Below are 19126 nucleotides of genomic sequence, written 5' to 3' on the forward strand. Positions count from 1 at the left end.
ACAATTCCAATTAGAGAGCTCTACAAATGAATTTTTACTAGTCATATGTCTCCATTGACTTCCATTCATTTTTAATTACAGAGCTCTACAATTGAATTGTTACTAGTAAGAATTACAATTAGAGAGCTCTCAATTTCAATTCTTACTAGTAAGAATGCAATTACAGAGCTCTCTAATTGAATTTTTACTAGTAAAAAAACGAATTAAAGATATGTATAATTGCAGAGCTCTGTAAATGAATTAAAGAGCTCTGCAATTGCATTCTTACTAGTAACAATTCAATTGTAGAGCTCCATAATTAAAAATGAATGGAAGTCAATGGAGACATATGACTAGTAAAAATTTATTTGTAGAGCTCTCTAATTGGAATTGTTACTAGTAAGAATGGAATTAGAGAGCTTTGTAAGTGTAATTCTTACTAGTAATAATTGAATTAGAGAGCGGTCTAATTGTAATTTTTACTAGTAATAATTGAATTAGAGAGCTCTCTAATTGTAATTGCTACTAGTAAGAATTGAATTGTATAGCTCTCAAATTGAATTCTTCGTAGTAAAAATGCAATTACGACGAGTAACGCTGGGTACAATTTAAGCTAAAACGGCTTGCCATACCATTGACTTCCATTCATTTTTAATTACGGAGCTTTACAACTGAAATGTTACTAACAATTTAAATAGAGAGCTCTCTAATCCAATTATTACTACTAACAATTCCAATTGGAGAGCTCTCTAATTCAGTTGTTACTAGTAAGAATGCAATTGCAGAGCTCTTTAATTCAATTACAGAGCTCTGCAATTATACATATCTTTAATTAGTTTTTTTACTAGTAAAAATTCAATTAGAGAGCTCTGTAATTGCATTCTAATATGGCAAGCCGTTTTAGCTTAAATTGTACCCAGCGTTACTCGTCGTAATTGCATTTTTACTAGTAAGAATTGAATTAGAGAGCTCTACAAATCAATTCTTACTAGTAGCAATTACAATTAGAGAGCTCTCTAATCCAATTATTACTAGTTAAAAATACAATTAGAGAGCTCTCTAATTCAATTATTACTAGTAAAAATTACAATTAGAGCACTCTCTAATTCAATTATTACTAGTAAGAATTACAATTACAAAGCTCTCTAATTCCATTCTTACTAGTAACAATTCCAATTAGAGAGCTCTACAAATTAATTTTTACTAGTCATATGTCTCCATTGACTTCCATTCATTTTTAATTACGGAGCTCTACAACTGAATTGTTACTAGTAAGAATAACAATTAGAGAGCTCTACAATTCAATTCTTACTAGTAGCAATTACAATTAGAGAGCTCTACAATTCAATTCTTACTAGTAGCAATTACAATTAGAGAGCTCTCTATTTCAATTGTTACTAGTAAGAATACAATTGCAGAGCTCTTTAATTCAATTCTTACTAGTAAGAATACCAATTAGAGAGCTCTCTAATCCAATTATTACTAGTAACAATTCCAATTAGGGAGCTCTCTAATTCAGTTGTTACTAGTAAGAATGCAATTGCAGAGCTCTTTAATTCAATTACAGAGCTCTGCAATTATACATATCTTTAATTAGTTTTTTTACTAGTAAAAATTCAATTAGAGAGCTCTGTAATTGCATTCTAATATGGCAAGCCGTTTTAGCTTAAATTGTACCCAGCATTACTCGTCGTAATTGCATTTTTACTAGTAAGAATTCAATTAGAGAGCTCTACAATTCTATTCTTACTAGTAGCAATTACAATTAGAGAGCTCTCTTAATCAATTATTACTAGTAAAAACTACAATTCGAGAGCTCTCTAATTCAATTATTACTAGTAAGAATTACAATTACAGAGATCTCTAATTCAATTATTACTAGTAACAATTCCAATTGGAGAGCTCTAGAAATTAATTTTTACTAGTCTTGTATGGCAAGCCGTTTTAGCTTAAATTGTACCCAGCGTTACTCGTCGTAATTGCATTTTTACTAGTAAGAATTGAATTAGAGAGCTCTACAAATCAATTCTTACTAGTAGCAATTACAATTAGAGAGCTCTCTAATCCAATTATTACTAGTTAAAAATACAATTAGAGAGCTCTCTAATTCAATTATTACTAGTAAAAATTACAATTAGAGCACTCTCTAATTCAATTATTACTAGTAAGAATTACAATTACAAAGCTCTCTAATTCCATTCTTACTAGTAACAATTCCAATTAGAGAGCTCTACAAATTCATTTTTACTAGTCATATGTCTCCATTGACTTCCATTCATTTTTAATTACGGAGCTCTACAACTGAATTGTTACTAGTAAGAATAACAATTAGAGAGCTCTACAATTCAATTCTTACTAGTAGCAATTACAATTAGAGAGCTCTACAATTCAATTCTTACTAGTAGCAATTACAATTAGAGAGCTCTCTATTTCAATTGTTACTAGTAAGAATACAATTGCAGAGCTCTTTAATTCAATTCTTACTAGTAAGAATACCAATTAGAGAGCTCTCTAATCCAATTATTACTAGTAACAATTCCAATTAGGGAGCTCTCTAATTCAGTTGTTACTAGTAAGAATGCAATTGCAGAGCTCTTTAATTCAATTACAGAGCTCTGCAATTATACATTTTTTTACTAGTAAAAATTCAATTAGAGAGCTCTGTAATTTCATTCTTACTAGTAACAACTGAATTAGAGAGCTCTCTAATTGTAATTGTTACTAGTAATAATTGAATTGTAGAGCTCTCTAATTGGAATTGTTACTAATAATAATTGAATAAGAGAGCTCTCTAAATGTAATTCTTACTAGTAACAATTCAATTGTAGAGCTCTCTAATTGTAATTCTTACTAGTAACAATTCATTAAAAAATGAATGGAAGTCAATGGAGACATGACTAGTAAAAATTAATTTGTAGAGCTCTCCAATTGGAATTGTTACTAGTAATAATTTAATTAGAGAGCTTTGTAATTGTAATTCTTACTAGTAATAATTGAATAAGAAAGCTCTCTAATTGTAATTGCTACTAGTAAGAATTGAATTGTAGAGCTCTCTAATTCAATTCTTACTAGTAAAAATGCAATTACGACGAGTAACGCTGGTACAATTTAAGCTAAAACGGCTTGCCATAGTAGCGAAGCCTACTACTATTTTTGTTTTCCAGACAGTAATCAAACATCGAATATCATAACTGTATATAATTCTGAACATAATTACTGAACTCATTTTGAAAAAAATAAAAATAAATTAAATGTACTAAATGCATGTTAAAACATCGATCAATAAAGCACATATCTTTTAAGTGCAAATTACATATTTATTAAAACTGCAATACAGGCTCAGAGTAATAGGGTGCAGAAGCACTACATTTCAATGTAAAAAAGAAAAACGTTATTTTCCTCCCCACACCTGTTTATTCAAGTGCCTTTCTCATCAGAAACTAAATCTTTACTGCAAGACACAACTCAAGCATTTTTTGTAACATTTTTGACCAACATCTCTCAGAGACTCATTGGCACTTAAAATTTAAATATTCATGCTACCTTTTGGTTCAAACATACATACGCAAAATATTTTTCAAAAAATCTTTGGGAAAGTACAGACTTGGCACAGTGATTGAAACTTTTTTGATATGTGTAAAATGAATTGTCAACTCACAAACATGAAGCAAAAATATGTGAAACACAAAGATACAAAGAAGTGCTCAGATAATAACTAAACAAAACCCTTGTCTTGCCTTAGATTTCAAAGAGGAAACAATTAAAAATGTTCCTTTCATCTGGGCTTCTTCATAGACTTTCTTTTTTTTAAATAAGAAATAATGAATACTAATATTTAGCAATTTGGTTATTTTGAAATTGCATGATGTGGAACTAAGCAATTCCAAAAGCATTTTTGTTAAAATGTTGGAATGAAATGTAATAAACACTGAAAAATCACAGCTGAACAGAAGCTCCAACTTCCCATTGCTGCATTCTCAATGACCCATAAAGTGCAGGAGCTCATTAAAAAGTACAAGCTACAAATTAAATACTTAAAAATGTAACATTTCTCCAACAAGCTGTCATGTTGACTCAAGGTGGCATCCTCGTAGCCTTCTTGTGCGAACATCCTTCATGATGGGAATCAAGCAGGCTATATTTTGGGTCAAAGCTAGTTGCACAGCAAGATACAATCTTAGTCCTTACACCGTCAAACTGAGGACACTCTGTTTTAGGAACACTCCGACCCCCTGCTAGAGTCGGAATAAGTAAACATCCGTGAAATCAACCTTCACTTCAAACGACTGCGAATAAAGTCAACATGGGAAGGCCATTCAGTTGGTCTCATGTGACAAGTCAAACCTGAAATGATACAAATAAGAATAGATGTAAGCAAACACTCTGTAATCTCAAGAGTAATCTACAGTGAGCAACAGTATAGCACATACCACTGTGATACTCCTGTCTTGAGATCCAGCTGACTCAAGTCTATCTGAAGCTGAAACAGAATGGCGATTGAAATTTAGTCATTTTAAGAGGGTCTATAATGTTTGTGGTGTTGTTATCTGACACGTCGCGTGATGAATACCTTGCCAACAAGCTCTTTTTCACGACTCATGAAGGAAACGCTGTTCTTGACAGACACTTCAAGATGTTTCTGCTTAGCTTCTTCAAGTGGCATGTCAAAATCAAATCTGTAGGAGAGAGTGAAAGATGGTTAACCTTTGGCTCTGTGTGTCATCAGATAATGATTTAATGATGTTCTTACTAACCTCTCATTGAACTCAGGTTTAAGGCTTTTCTTCTTAACACTGGTCTTCCTTTTGGTGTTCCGGTTCTTGTCCGGAAGAAGAATGAATGAGATGTAAGTGTCTGGAGGATCCTTAGAATAGGACGCCAAGTTCCTGTGCAAGAATACAGAATTATGAAAATAAACTGAGGAACATAAGCAGTAATAAGGCTCTTTTTTTCCTTTAATATACATTAGTCGTTATCTTTTGTTTTTGTGGTACTTGTATGATTCCTACCTGCAGGCATGGATGGTTATAACCAATCGGTTCTCCTCAGATGAGTAGGCAACAGAGAGCTTAATCTGGGCATTCCCGGATGAACTGGCATCCTCACCTCTGTATTTGCATCCATCCGCAAACATAAACCAATACATATGTCAAGGTCAGTTACTTTTTTGCCTCTACCTATGAATACTAACCTACGGTTGCAAATGAAATATAGCTCCTTTTGTGTCTCACCCTTGGGCGGGTACACTTCTGTGTCGGAGCTCACGATTGGCTGCAGCAGCTGCCTCTCCTCTGGGGATCACATGACTAGCATCCTCCGCATCACTACATTGTGCCAGCTTGCTGTCTAGGAGCTGATAAACAGGTAAGATGTTTTTATTTTACACATACTGTCAAGAAGTTTGGGGTAAATAACATTGATAATAATATGAAATGGTTCTTGAGGACAAAGTCAACATATTAGAATGATCATGTGACACTGAAGACTGGAGTAATGATACTGAAAATTCAGCTTTGCCATCACAGAAATAAATTTTGATTTGAAAAAAATGCTTCCTTTTTTTTTACATTTTCTATATAATATAATATAATTATGTTTTTGGTTAAATACATGCAGCATTGGTGAGCATGTGTTTAATTCCATGTTGAATAAAACACACTATATGGCAAAAAAGTATGTGGATGTTGCTGAATGTAAATGTGTCCTGCTGCTCAGCACATGTTGAAAATATGTGTGATTTCTAACCTTGAGTTCAGCTCTCAACAGAATCTGACTCTCAGGCATGGCTCCATCCAGACTGAACCAGCGGTCCAGCACCAGATCCTTCTCATTCAGCAGCTCCCTCAGTGGAAGCACAAGTGAACCCAGTGCCAGACCCCAGCTGTGAGAGAGCTACACACACCAAACTCACATAAAATACACTCCAGAGCAGAAACAATTATGTCAGTATTGTCCTTCTGACATAAATGCACACCTTAAAATCAATATTTATTGTAAAATGCAGCTTCTCACTTTGACTACAAGTGTGTCTTCTGTTGGATTATGGATCAGGAAATGAAAAGCTTCATCCCACTGTGGAGAAGTCGAGCGATTGAAAACCTAGTGGGGGGAAAATGATCCCTTGTGAGTCTTTGATATTTTAATAACATCAGCATAAATTACCCATGATTTAAGGGGACTTACTTTGGTCCGGTAGGATATGTTTTTGCACGACACTTCTGCTCCCGCCATTGGCTCTTTCCCGCTCTTTTTTAACTGTGAACAACATAAAATTTTGTAATGTGGGTGCTGCTAATATATTCATACAGTTCATTGAAGCGAAGTCAATGCTAACTACTGGCTATGGCAAATTAAGTAGTGACTAAATAAATGAAATATTTTGATGAAAATAAAATGAAGCTTACAGGCAGACCATGTGCTCTCTCGATATACACAAACAAAAGTGCAACAGAGGGAACCGTTTTATTCAGGTAAGACTGACGATAGTTGTAACGTAGAATCTGGATACAAAAATCACAAAACCAATCAACAAAATGTTAATATTTAATGAATTCAGATGAACAATAAAAGCATATATAAACTGTTACCTGTTCAAGTCTGGTTGGATCTGAAACTTTAGGCACCCATTCCAACACAAGGTGAAGTCTTCCAGATTTCACATCATTCAGAGTATACCACTGTATGAGGAAGCCGGCATAAATAAACAAGCATACAACCAGATATAGAAAACATTTAAAAACAAACAAACATGCACTGAGAGACTCACCTGATCAGTAAACTGAGCACTGATGAGGTCTCTGAGACTTACTTTAACCCTGCAAGCAGAGATTAAACAATACTGATATTCATCAAAAGAAGAACTGATACTCTAGATACACTAGCCAAAATATTATAACACATACCTGCCACTTTGAAACAAATCAGATTTTATCACTAGCATATTCTTAACACAAATGTACACTTGCATTGTATTGATCTTATTTTATCTCATTCACTACCCTTAAAACCATCTGTCCTCAGACCATAACATGATTTGTCAACTTTTTAAATAATCGCCCCATTTTAATATTAGCTAGTGGCACCAAAAGGTACTACATGTGTGATATCCACAGTGAGTCAAAGGAAGGAAAAAACACATTTTGTACAAAAATGGAAGCAGGATATTGCACTAAAACATACAATGCAGTTCGAAAGTTTAGGGTCAGTAAGTTTTTATTTATTTATAGGAATTAATACTTTTATGCGATAAGTGACGATACAGATATTTAAAATATTACAAATTATATCAATTTCAAGTTTCTATTTCTATTTTATATAAAAAAAATTAACAACACCACTGTTTTTACTGTATTTTTTTTATCAAACAGATGCAGACTTGGTGAGCATAAGATACTTCTTTCAATAACATTAAAAAAATATTTTTCCAACTTCCAACTTTGAACAGAAGTCTAAGTTTTTTTCCCATTATTACTCAAGAATCAGTAAAATAAGACTAAACTACAACATAACATTCTAAAAGCAGAAGAGGAAGGTTGTTGTCTCACCTGCCAAGGAAGTCGTCCTGGTCAATGTCTTTATCATAAAGGTCAAACTCCACCTCCTGACCTGGGAGCTGGGTCAAGATCACCTACAGTACAAGCAGGTAGGCATGCATTACTTTTGCATATACCCTTTGCAGTTTGCAGAGATGAAAATACATATTTGAACATGCCAGCAGCAGTGGAGGAATGAAGCAACTATTAAAGCAGAATCTGTTTTGAGAAAGAAGCCATATCCCTCCATGTTGCACACAGAATAAATCAGCATGCATACCTCATAAAGTTCGTTCCAGGTGGGGTTGAGGTTCTCTTTGATGACCTGACTCTTGAAGGCTATTCCTCCCACTCGGATCTTCACATATGGGTCACTCTTTCCCTTTACCATGCCACCCATTAAATTGTCCTTAGCGATAAGACTCTGGGCTTCCACCAGGTGGATCCGCAGAACACCCTATATTGACAATTACAAATATTGATAACTTCAAGTCTGTATTTTTATTTTTTCTCAAAGTTCTTCACTTCTCTACAGGCTCACCTCAGAAGCAAAATTGCTGTCTGGACTAGTGTGCTCGGGACGTTTTGAAGTAGGGGTCACATTTGTTGCCCCTGGAGATACTTCTGATTCAACATCTCCATCTCCAGGTAATGGAGACACAGGTGTGGTAAGGATGGCTTCTTCATTTAGCCACAACACCTGAAACCAACATCACAGAACTCCTGCATTATGTGTCCTCAAAGTTTTTATTCATAAAAAAAAAAAAAAAATCAATCCTACCCTGAGCATAACTGTGATGTAGATACGGCTGGCCGGTCCAGACTTTTCTAGCTGAAACCACTGATCCATAGAGAGCTCAGCGCTGGAGAGCAAACGGGACATGGGGATAGACAGACTGCCCAGAGTCAAAGCCCTGTCCTCATCCTTCACCTGGAACAGGTGGAAGCAAAGATAAACACAATTACATTGAATGGTGGGTGTTAACATAAATGGGTGTTAACATAAATATTTACAATTAAAGTGCCCATGTTATGTAGTTTTAAAGGTTCCTAATTTTGTCTTGGAATCTCCTACAATAGGATTATATGCATCCACGGTAAAAAAAATGCTTTAATTTTCTCACTGCACAGCAGTATCATCGCTTTTCTCGCAGTGTCTGAAACAGTTCGATAAACGATTCGGCCTCTCTAAACCCCTTCTTTCTGAGAGCCTACTCTGCTCTGATTGGTCAGACGGCCCAGTCTGTTGTGATTGGTCTGCCGCTTACAGCGCGTTTCGGAAACAAAACGCATATTAAGATATCTGAATTTCAGATCCGGAGGCTTCCTCAGCACTTGTACACAGTGATACGAACAGCACAAAAAGCAGCGTCTTCTCGACATGTCGACAGCATAAACCAAATTCCAGGCCTCAGCTACAACTACAGTGTTTGAGGGCTGGTCAAAGTATGTTGTTCACGGGCAGCCAATGAAGACCACAGGGTGGCATTAAAGGGAGTAGAATCAACCTAGGGTCCTTTGTACCATGACCTCGAGGCAAACACCCCCCCAGAAGCCTTTTTTCCCTTGGTTGAACATTTTTAAAGTTAGAGCTTATTTCAAGATATCAGCTGAATGGCTTAGTGCAGGCGCTATTGGGTTAGCAGTAGCATGAGCCGTCAGGCAAGTGTTATTTAAATAAACTCCTGATGTACTTACAAACTTTCCAATGCCTTGTTTTATGAGTACAGAACCTATTTGTACTACTGTAGAAGTTTGGTACCATTCTGGGCATTATTAGTGGGGTAATTTACCAGATACAAATTTGGAGCCAATAGCGCTTACACTAAGCCATTCATCTGAAATCTCGAAATAAGCTCTAACTTTAAAAATGTTCAACCAAGGGAAAAAAGGCTTCCGGGGGGGGTGTTTGGCTCGATGTCATGGTGCAAAGGACCCTAGGTTGATTTTACTCCGAACCATCCCTTTAAGCAGATTTGTTACAAACTCTATTTATAGTTCACTTTGATCTTTGAAACTTTACAGACATTTTACGTGCACTTTAAATAAGCACTTGGAAGGATCATGAAAAACAATATTTAACAATATTTTACTATCACAGTGTGACTATACCTACTGTACCTGGATGTCGATATCTTGTTTGCGTGGGTCCTGAATAAAAAACGTAAAGGCATCCTCCCATACTGGATTATTAGTCCCATACACCGTCTGGATTATTAATAATGAGAGAATATATGTAATAGCGTGACTCCAAAATGTATAAATATGCCATAAATGTTTACATATGATGTATAATAAGAGCGATGACATCATACCCTGCTCTCTTTGGTGGTATCCTGCACAGAAACCTGTACCATGGGGCTGGGGTCCTTGTTACCTTTTTTAAACTGAATAGAAATACATTGTACTGAATGATGTCAACATCTAAAGCACTCTTTTAACAAAACAATAGATGGTGAAAGAAGGACAATAGTGGTTCAGGATACAAACTTACTGGTAGATCTTGTGCCCGGTCCAGATAAACAGTTAAAATGGCAGCAGAAGGAAGATCTGCTGTCTTACCAGATATCGTAATGTTTTTATTCCTCTCCAGCACCTGTATTTAATAAAAGGTTTAGTATGGAAATTAAAGGAGCAGAGCAGCAACTACACAGTTTTTTTATAGTCTATCATGTAAGATCTTACTTCATTAAGGCGCTCTGCAGAGGGCAGCAGAGAGAGCCATTCTAGCTTGAGATGAACCTGACCAGATGTTGCGTCCTTTAAAGTGTACCACTAAAACCACAGGGGAAACATTACATTACTATTATAAACAATGCCGACTGCACTGCTGAAAGGGTGGTGAAATAAATATGATTGATAGACAGAACAATAATGGAAAGGTTTCTTGATATAAGAAAAACATCTAAAATGATATACAAATAAAAGAAAGTCAATGTAAAAGATGTACCTCATCTAAAAGAACTGCTTTCTTTACAATACCTAAATCCAGCTTCATTCTAAAAAGAAAATAATTCAGAGACAGGGGAACACAAAAAATAGGAAAGCATAGTTCTTTTATTAATAAAGGTATCAATAAAATAAGAAATCAAAACAATGATATATAAGGAATATATATATATATATATATATATATATATATATATATATATATACAGACCCTTTCCAAAAAATTAGAATATCATGGAAAAGTTTATTTATTTCCATAATTCCATTCAAAACGTTAAACTTCCATAGATTATAGATTCAGGGCCCACAACTTAAAGGTCCCGTTTTTCCTGTGTTTTTGAAGCTTTGATTGTGTTTACAGTGTGCAATATTACATGTGTTCATGTTTCGCGTGTAAAAAAACACAGTATATTTTCACACAATTTACTGTTTTAACCGTTAACCACAATTAACCGCTGTTTTCACTGTCCTAAAAACGGGCTGATGACTTCCTTGTTCTATAAAGTCCCTCCTTCAGAAATACGTAACGAGTTCTGATTGTGCCAGCGGTTCCTGTGTTGTGATTCGACAGCAGCTTAGCGCACGTTGCCCGGAAAGGTCACGCCTCTTACCATAACGTGGAGATGCATGCGCTCAGTGTTATTGTAAACGTCCCCGGGATGAAAATAACAGCGTCTTAATTCAAAAATTTTGAATATTACATGAAATCACATAGTAATTACACAGTGATACCATGGTCATTGAACCAGGTTTTGGTTATTTTGGCAGTGTGGGCAGGTGCAAATCCTGCTGGAAAATGAAGTCAGCATCTCCATAAAGCTTGTCTGCTGAAGGAAGCATGAAGTGCTCTGAAAATGTCCTGGTAGACGGCTGCGTTGAGTGGACAGCACAGTGGACCAACACCAGCCGATGACCAACACAGACTGTGGAAACTTCACACTGGACTTCAAGCATCTTGGATTGTGTGCCTCTCCATTCTTCCTCCAGACTCTGGGATCTTGGTTTCCAAATGAGATGCAAAATTTGCTCTCATCAGAAAAGAGGACTTTGGTCCACTGTGCTTTATTAAATCCAGAGTCAACGCAGCCGTCTACCAGGACATTTTCAGAGCACTTCATGCTTCCTTCATTTTCCAGCAGGATTTGCACCTGCCCACACTGCTAAAAGAACCAAAACCTGGTTCAATGACCATGGTATCACTGTGTAATTACTGTGTGATTTCATGTAATATTCAAATTTTTTGAAATCCTGTTTTCGTGGGTTTTATGAGCTGGAAGCCCAAATTATGTACAAATAAACAACTAAATACTTGAAATCGGTTAAGTTGTGGGCCCTGAATCTAGAATCTATGGAAGTTTAACGTTTTGAATGGAATTATGGAAATAAATAAACTTTTCCATGATATTCTAATTTTTTGGAAAGGGTCTGTATATATATATATTATATATATATATATATATATATATATATATATATATATATATATATATACATACATTATTTGTTTATTTATAATAATATTAATCATGTTTAGATCATATTTTGATCATTTTATATTAATTCTAAAATATACATATTTTTATATATATATATATATATAAAAAGTATATATCATATTTATATAATTATTAATTAGAATTTAATTTATAATCTGTAATATAAAATAATACCTCCCAAGAAAATCATCCTGGTCAGGGTCTTTATCAAACACTTCCAGCTCCAGCTCCTGACCAGGTACTTCATGAACAATCACCTAACAAACACACAAACACATACATATAAAATATGATAAACAGCATTGAGCAATTAACATGCTGACATCTTTAAGATTTGGAACAAATTATCTTGTAGTTGTTTTCTCTGAGCTTGTGCTTTTGCTCAATGCTCATCTGATCTCAACACATGATAGTCACATCCTGCACTATCACATTTTGTTTTTGTTTTTTCTTGCTGTTTCCAGCCGTTACAACAGTCATAGCACAGCAGATATCTGCATAGTGTTAGTAGCTTGAAAAACCACAGCTTCCTTTTACTCAGAAATTTTTTAAGCACATAAACCACACTGATCACATGATACCCATGCACATCTCTCTCTCTGACCTCGTACATCTCTCTCCACTGAGGATTAAGGTTGTTGTCCACGTGGTGAGAGGTAAAGGTCTGCGTTCCCACCCGTAGCACTGCATACGGATCAGACTTGCCAGATATCACCCCTTTCATGTAGTTATCCTTGGCAGCAAGGTTTTCTGCCTCCAGCAAGTGGATACGCACAATACCCTGTTGGAAAACACAAAACAAGAGTAAGCAGAGTGCATGAGGTGTGTCTAAATTAGCATATGTAATTATGTAAATGAGACACACGCCCTTGCAGTTCAACATTATGAAGCAGCTACACTGGACAAGCATGCATGATGAATCTATGGAGTATTAAAGTACATTTGATGGATCATGAATAGTTCAAATAAGGAGGTTAATATAGTTAAATACTCCATTAAAGCACAGTGAAGTGTTACCCGTGGGAGAGGGGAACGCAGCTGTGCTACGTGCAGGTTGGCCACCAAAGGCACAGTGAGACGATTGGGGAGAACCAGGAAAGAGGCGATTGCATCCATTATCATAGTGTCCGACATGGCACTGAAAATGAATGCAAGGGGTTCGTACAGAGGATGGAACACAAACAAAATACATTTAAAATATTTGACAGCATGGCTTCTGGGTGATTATAATGGGTTAAGCTATGATAAATATGAATGACTGCATGCTTCCCTGCTTTATTTGAATAGAGGGAAGCAGATTGAATAATCAGACCAGTGCTCAACTGATTATCAATGAATGAAGCATATGAGAAGAAAGAGTTACAGTATTAACAGGTCCAGTGGAGTTGTGGTATATCTGAATCATAAACCCAACAGACAACGATGATACAAAACAAATGCACTCACTTCAAACCAGGTATGTCTAATAAATTGGTAAGGCCAGTCCAGTTGATGTCAAGTGTCTATGGGGAATTGAAGTAGAAAGAAAGATTGTGTAGTAAAATGGGGTTATTATGAAGTGATATAGTAATTAAAATGGAAAATGCTTGACTAACAGGTCTGCGGATGAAGAACATGGTGACGGCTCCAACAAGAGGAACATCTCCAATTAGAGGTTCCAAGATCACCCTCAATTTTCCATGGAGCTATAGAAGGAGGGATACTGGTTTCAGTCAATGAGCCTTTTATCGGTTATCTTTAAGGAGTCCCATTGTCCTCTTCCTTACCTGAATGCCTTTCACTCCAGCTTTACAGAAGTACTTCTTCACCTCAACGTTAATCTCCACATCTCCAGCATAACTGCAAAACAGATAAAAAAATAGGCCTACAATAAAATAGTTCATAAAAAATTCTATAAAATAAGATGAGGTCACAACTCCAAAGTTGAACCTGTTTGCTAAGAAAGAGACCAAAGACACTACCTGATATAAAGATCCAGTATCACCTGACGCTTATCATACTCAGTGTAGGCCTTCACCCCAACTACCTTCAGAGGCTGTTAAAAAAAACAATACATAAAAGTATGTTTAAACATCTTAGTCAATAGTCTGCGTTTAAAAAAATATCTCTGGCAAACAGCAATTGAGAATCAAATGTAAATATGAGAAACACATGCAAATAACTTTTATCAGAAACAGATTTCTATACCCTGTCGCCCAAGTCAACTTTGGCGAAGCTGAGAGTCTGCAGATGAGCGCTGGCGGCTCGGATCGAAGGGGCAATAGTCTCCACCAGCAGCTTTTCCAGATATTGTCCGATAAACGGCCAGGCCTGCTGCAATATCTATGAGCCAGGATAGTTACAAACAATGAAGACATTTTTGATGACAAGCATATTATATAAATATGTAATGGGATATAATTTACTCACATAAACAAACATTAGAGCATTACATTTGTTGAAACGATTCCATACACATTAAGTCTAATTTGCCAGTCAAACCTCAGACGGAAACCATAAGCACTTAGGAGGAAACCCCTATAGAGCATTTATTTTCTTATCAGACTGCTGCACTCAATAAACTCTAATAAAGTCCTTTTTAGATTGAGTATCAATAAAACTAGATTTTCTATACATTGGTACAACAACTTATATAATAGACAATACAACTATCATAATAGACTCACATATAGGCTGTTTGCAAATGTCACCAATTCAAGTAATGTGTAAGAGCAGTGTGTGTTTGTAGTGAGCTTTGAAAGCACATCCCACAATCCACCCTCCATTTGAGACAAACCTTTGAAGCCTGAATCCTGACAACAAGCCTGGTGTGCAAGAATAACCGTTCAACTATTTATCTTCAGGCACTGAATTTGAAAACATACACAGTGCCCTCAGGGACACAGAGCAGAAATAATGAGGACAGAGGCTGCGGTCACATGCACATTTGTGTATTTGAACAGAGTTTAATACCTTGTTAATCCATTCAACCTTTTCCACATCAGGGAAGTTCACCTGTGGAAAAACAAGGAGTACACTTTGAATTCTGATGTCAACACGGGCTGTATAACAGATCGGTTTTACATGCTGTATGCAAGGAGACCTCTTATTTTGTACACTGTAAGTAAATACCGTGAAGGTCGGGAGCTGTTGTTAACAAAACACAGCCATTTTCAGGGAAGAGATCAGCTGTGCATACACCGGCATATTAAGTTCTGCCAATTCTTGAAAATACTGTCATTCTTGCACAAAAATACTTGTAAATGTATAACAAAATCTATATGGCAATGGTAGATCATAATAGTAAGCAGAAAGAATCATAAGAGAGCATGTATAAAGCATGGTGTGTTTATAAACAAGTATTTAGTGGCAAATGAAACCTTGATTAAAGGTAATCTCTGACTTCATATTAAATGTTTAACTGTAAATAAGTAATACATTCAAATAAATACAATTAAATAATACATGTAATAAATGTTGATCCTCTACATAAGTGATTCCAAACCAGGAACTTTGAGATATAATTTTTTTAATATCTAGAAAAATATATAAATAAATAAAGACACTGGAAAAGGGTAGATTAAAATATATGTAATACATATTTACCTATGAATATATATTTAAAGACACCAGTGCTCTTTAAATTTAAACACATAATTTGCAATAGGATGTGGGTAGGTTTATAAAAATTTAAAAAAAAAATTAAAAAAGCATTAGTTAAATAAAGCCACTATGTACAAGCTACTGAGGTATGTGAGGAAAGTGATACCACTGTTTCTCTGAGCACAAGTCAAACTTTTCCAAATAATTTTCAACTTCTTCATTTTTTCCATCACCCCCTCACCAAATTCTTGCTGCAAATGGCTCGTTTTGCCATTTTGCTGCTGGTGACTCAGTCCCATGAGATTGGATACTTCAATGTTCCAAATATAGCAAGGGCTGGTCTGACTTTGGAATGTAATGAAGTTAATGAGGGATGGGCAAAGAAAGGAGAGAGGAGAGAAGAATATAAACATTCAACTCTATCAGAGAGGAATGCTTATGAAAGGGACAAAACTGTAAAAAAAAAAAAAAAATTCTGACTGAAGATAATGTTGCAATATTGTTATGAACACAGCACCAAAACTTCTGTTCATTTTTGGACAGTTCATTGTTAACAAAAATCCAACAAACCTTTTGTATGAGTGAAGGCAAAGCCCACTTATCTCACTAGTTACAACTACTTTTTTTTACCTGTCATATGTAGACTAGTCAGAATAGTGATTTAGCTACTTTATTATTCAATTAATAATCTTACTAGTAAGAATAACATGTTACTACTACAAGCTGGAATACACATTAATAGTGCCTAATACACAGGCAGCCGTCTCTATTCAATTACTGCTAGGAAACCTGGAATAGATACCAGCAACTATTTTAATCTAACTAACTAAAGACTAAGTACTGTCACCCAGTTATTAGTAAAACTGAAATAGGTAGGCCTACCAGCAACTGGAAAGCATACTAGGTAGAAGTGGATAGTTACTATCTGAACTACAGGTCCTCATTCAAATTCAGTGGTAAATGTAATGGTTACCAGTCACAAGTGGTAGGCCTATACTAACTAGTTAATGGGATAGTGACTAGTAGCAGCCTATAAGGCCTATATGTACTAGTATGTAATGAATATCTTACTAAAATGTATGTCAGAAGCGAATAGTTTAATTACAGATCTAGAATTCAATGGTAAATGCATTTGGTTAGCAGCAGTTCAAAATAGGATATTTACTTGTTAATGGGATAGTGACCAGTAACAGGTAAATGTACTAGCAGGTAACTTACGTTTTAGTGGCTAATTTAATAGATAGGCTACTAGTCACTATTGGAACAAGTAGGCTACTAGTATAATCAATGGTTAAATTGTGAAATAGGAAAAGATACTCTAACTAGTACTAGTACTTCTAAATATTGCATCATAAGTGTGTAATTATGAGGGGAAATATTCACAGGTTGAAGAATGATGGGATTGTTTTCATAGCTAGCAATTTGTACTGTAAAAGTAGGGGAACAAATATTAAAATCATACCAGTAACACAAAATCAGTCTGTCAGTGCCACGAGAGTAGGCTACCCATTCACTTCTAACGCTTGTTGTAAACAAAAATAGACCTAATAGCAAGAAATTGCATGATAAAAACGGTCTTACTGCGCAAAGATTGAATGCATTTGCTGCAGACTGCGGTGGTGAACGGTTGAGAACCAGTCCAGAATGATACCAATTATGGTATAAAAACACTTACCCATGCCGGTAAGTCCCGTTTACTTCGAAACACCCTTGTAGGGATTACATCCTGCTCATTCTCCAAAAGATACATCGCGCTTAACAGTCGCGCTTGTTTTCCATCGCGACTGTGTTTCCATCCCGTATAAACCAAAAGACCGAGCAAAACTAAACTAATGCTGAATCCGAAATATCCAGCCAGGTAGACTGGCAGTAAGGCAGCGACGCACTTTCCGAAGGACCAGAGAACTGACACGGCGTGTTTCCCAGCGGAGTCGTGAGGCAGAGGCAAATCCGCAGCCTCCGGAGAGGCACCCGCTCTCGGCCCCGCATCATCAGATGACATCGGCTCTTTCTGCATCAAATCTTGTCTACCGTGAGCGCTAGACAATAACGACCAAGCAATACAGCTCAAAACTAACGAGTGCTATACACGTACGATTAAATAAGAACAGAAAATATCTTATAATTTTGTCATTCTACGAAAGAAAAAAACAGCACCACCGTCAGCTCCTTTGCAGCGGAAAGTTGTGGATTTGTAGTTTGCTAAGAGAAGGGCGTGTATGGGGCGTGTTTAAAAGCATTCAGCCCTTCTCGGTTCTTGTTAAAAACCACAGTGAGAACCTTAAAATGTCTGGCCGTTGGATAATGCATTTCACGAATACGGCAGCTGTAAACTCAGCCATTCACCAGTCACTGAAGCCCTGTTATATGTTGTGCTGTGCGCTACAGATAATACTAAACGCGAAATCAGGGAGTTTCAAGTTATTTAAAAAAAGAAAAGAAAAATACTGTAGCCTACGTTAAAAATAATTATCCTCCAGGACACATTTAAACGGTCGCGTGGGTGTTTATAGCACTGTCATGTGACAACCAATGCGGTGTGCTTTTGTACACGGCACGTTAAGCAGAAAATTGACTGTTTTAAGAAGTGTAATGCAAACGAAGAGTCTTTTAGTCAAAATTCGACTAAATTATGACCTACCGGCAAAGCTGCAGTGCACTACAATCAAAACACTGAATACATTACTAACTGTAGTCACCGAGGTTATGCATCCAGTTTGTTGCGCAGCAACATACACACATCACCGAGTTAGTTGCTACACAAAACCGCAACTGAGATTTCATATGCAGCCTACTAATGTAAGTTTCATAAATCTAAAATCAATGGCATTTTCTATTCAATCATATGCTTCCTACAATTACTGTCCAAAGATCAGAGGTAATGTCAAGACCTAATACAGCTGCGGTCAGATTACTAAAAGCACAGTTGATTTAATCTCAAATAGCTATATAAAATATGACACGCACTAAAAATCCGCATAATGTTAAAAGCTGCGGTCAATTATACCAGTCACTGTGGTTCTCAACCTAGCAAGGGCCCTCAGTTGTTTATCATTAAAATAAGATACACCTATTAGGGATTTTTTTTAATAACTATTACAACTCAGTGGAATGATCTTAAACAACATTATCGATTTAACTACACTGACACGATGAGATCTGAACTGGATGACACATGCAGAACTACTTCATAGGTTAAATGACTTAATTTAATTGATCTATTCTATACAACAGAACTGCCTTCAGCTGAAAATGACACTTTTCAGCAAAAATTTACTTTTTGCATTAGTCATGTTATCACTGTAAAGCTGCTTTAATCAAATGTTCCAAAGTGCTATAAAGGAGACCAATAGCCAGACCTTGAACACTGGCTAGAAATGGCAGTTGTCTGAGGAGCTTCATGTTTATAATACTATAAAGGCTGTGGTTTAAAAACTATTTAATTGCTTCAGTGTAACTTGTTTCAGCACTCTTTAAGATTAACTCCACATGGCATATAGATAAGACAGGAGCAAGCACAAATCTAATAGCAGCAAACAAATGTATGCTCTAAACCGTTTTACACATCCACTACTGCACCTGCAAATA

The 19126-nt window shown here is 35.9% G+C and overlaps 1 protein-coding gene across 1 annotated transcript; it reads right to left on the reverse strand.

Annotated features, from left to right (window-relative positions):
• Nucleotides 1–3275: 3275 nt before the first annotated feature.
• On the reverse strand, nt 3276–17692 carry esyt1a (extended synaptotagmin-like protein 1a). Its single transcript, XM_084427840.1, has 31 exons — nt 17214–17692; nt 14909–14950; nt 14144–14278; nt 13918–13991; nt 13723–13795; nt 13552–13641; nt 13403–13458; nt 12974–13094; nt 12561–12737; nt 12131–12213; nt 10462–10510; nt 10197–10286; nt 10006–10107; nt 9827–9898; nt 9633–9719; nt 8293–8442; nt 8053–8211; nt 7792–7968; nt 7524–7606; nt 6746–6794; nt 6567–6656; nt 6384–6479; nt 6163–6234; nt 5992–6078; nt 5725–5871; nt 5211–5332; nt 4989–5087; nt 4734–4865; nt 4550–4655; nt 4410–4459; nt 3276–4323 (listed from the first exon to the last, which is right to left on the reverse strand). The coding sequence occupies exons 1-31, from the start codon at nt 17553–17555 to the stop codon at nt 4296–4298; spliced, it is 3240 nt and encodes a 1079-aa protein (XP_084283966.1). The 5' UTR covers nt 17556–17692; the 3' UTR covers nt 3276–4295.
• Nucleotides 17693–19126: the final 1434 nt, after the last annotated feature.

The sequence above is a fragment of the Rutilus rutilus genome (assembly GCF_951802725.1).
Source record: "Rutilus rutilus genome assembly, chromosome: 13".
In the NCBI taxonomy this organism is placed as follows: Eukaryota; Metazoa; Chordata; class Actinopteri; order Cypriniformes; family Leuciscidae; genus Rutilus; species Rutilus rutilus.

Bases quoted from the DNA above. Each gene is read 5' to 3' on its own strand.
- esyt1a (XM_084427840.1), bottom strand. From the start codon at position 17,555: ATGCAGAAAGAGCCGATGTCATCTGATGATGCGGGGCCGAGAGCGGGT. The intron at 13,642-13,722 runs GTAAGGAAGAGG...CTCCTTCTATAG, and splicing joins CTGGAGTGAAAGGCATTCAG to CTCCATGGAAAATTGAGGGT. The intron at 10,108-10,196 runs GTAAGATCTTAC...TATTAAATACAG, and splicing joins CTGCAGAGCGCCTTAATGAA to GTGCTGGAGAGGAATAAAAA.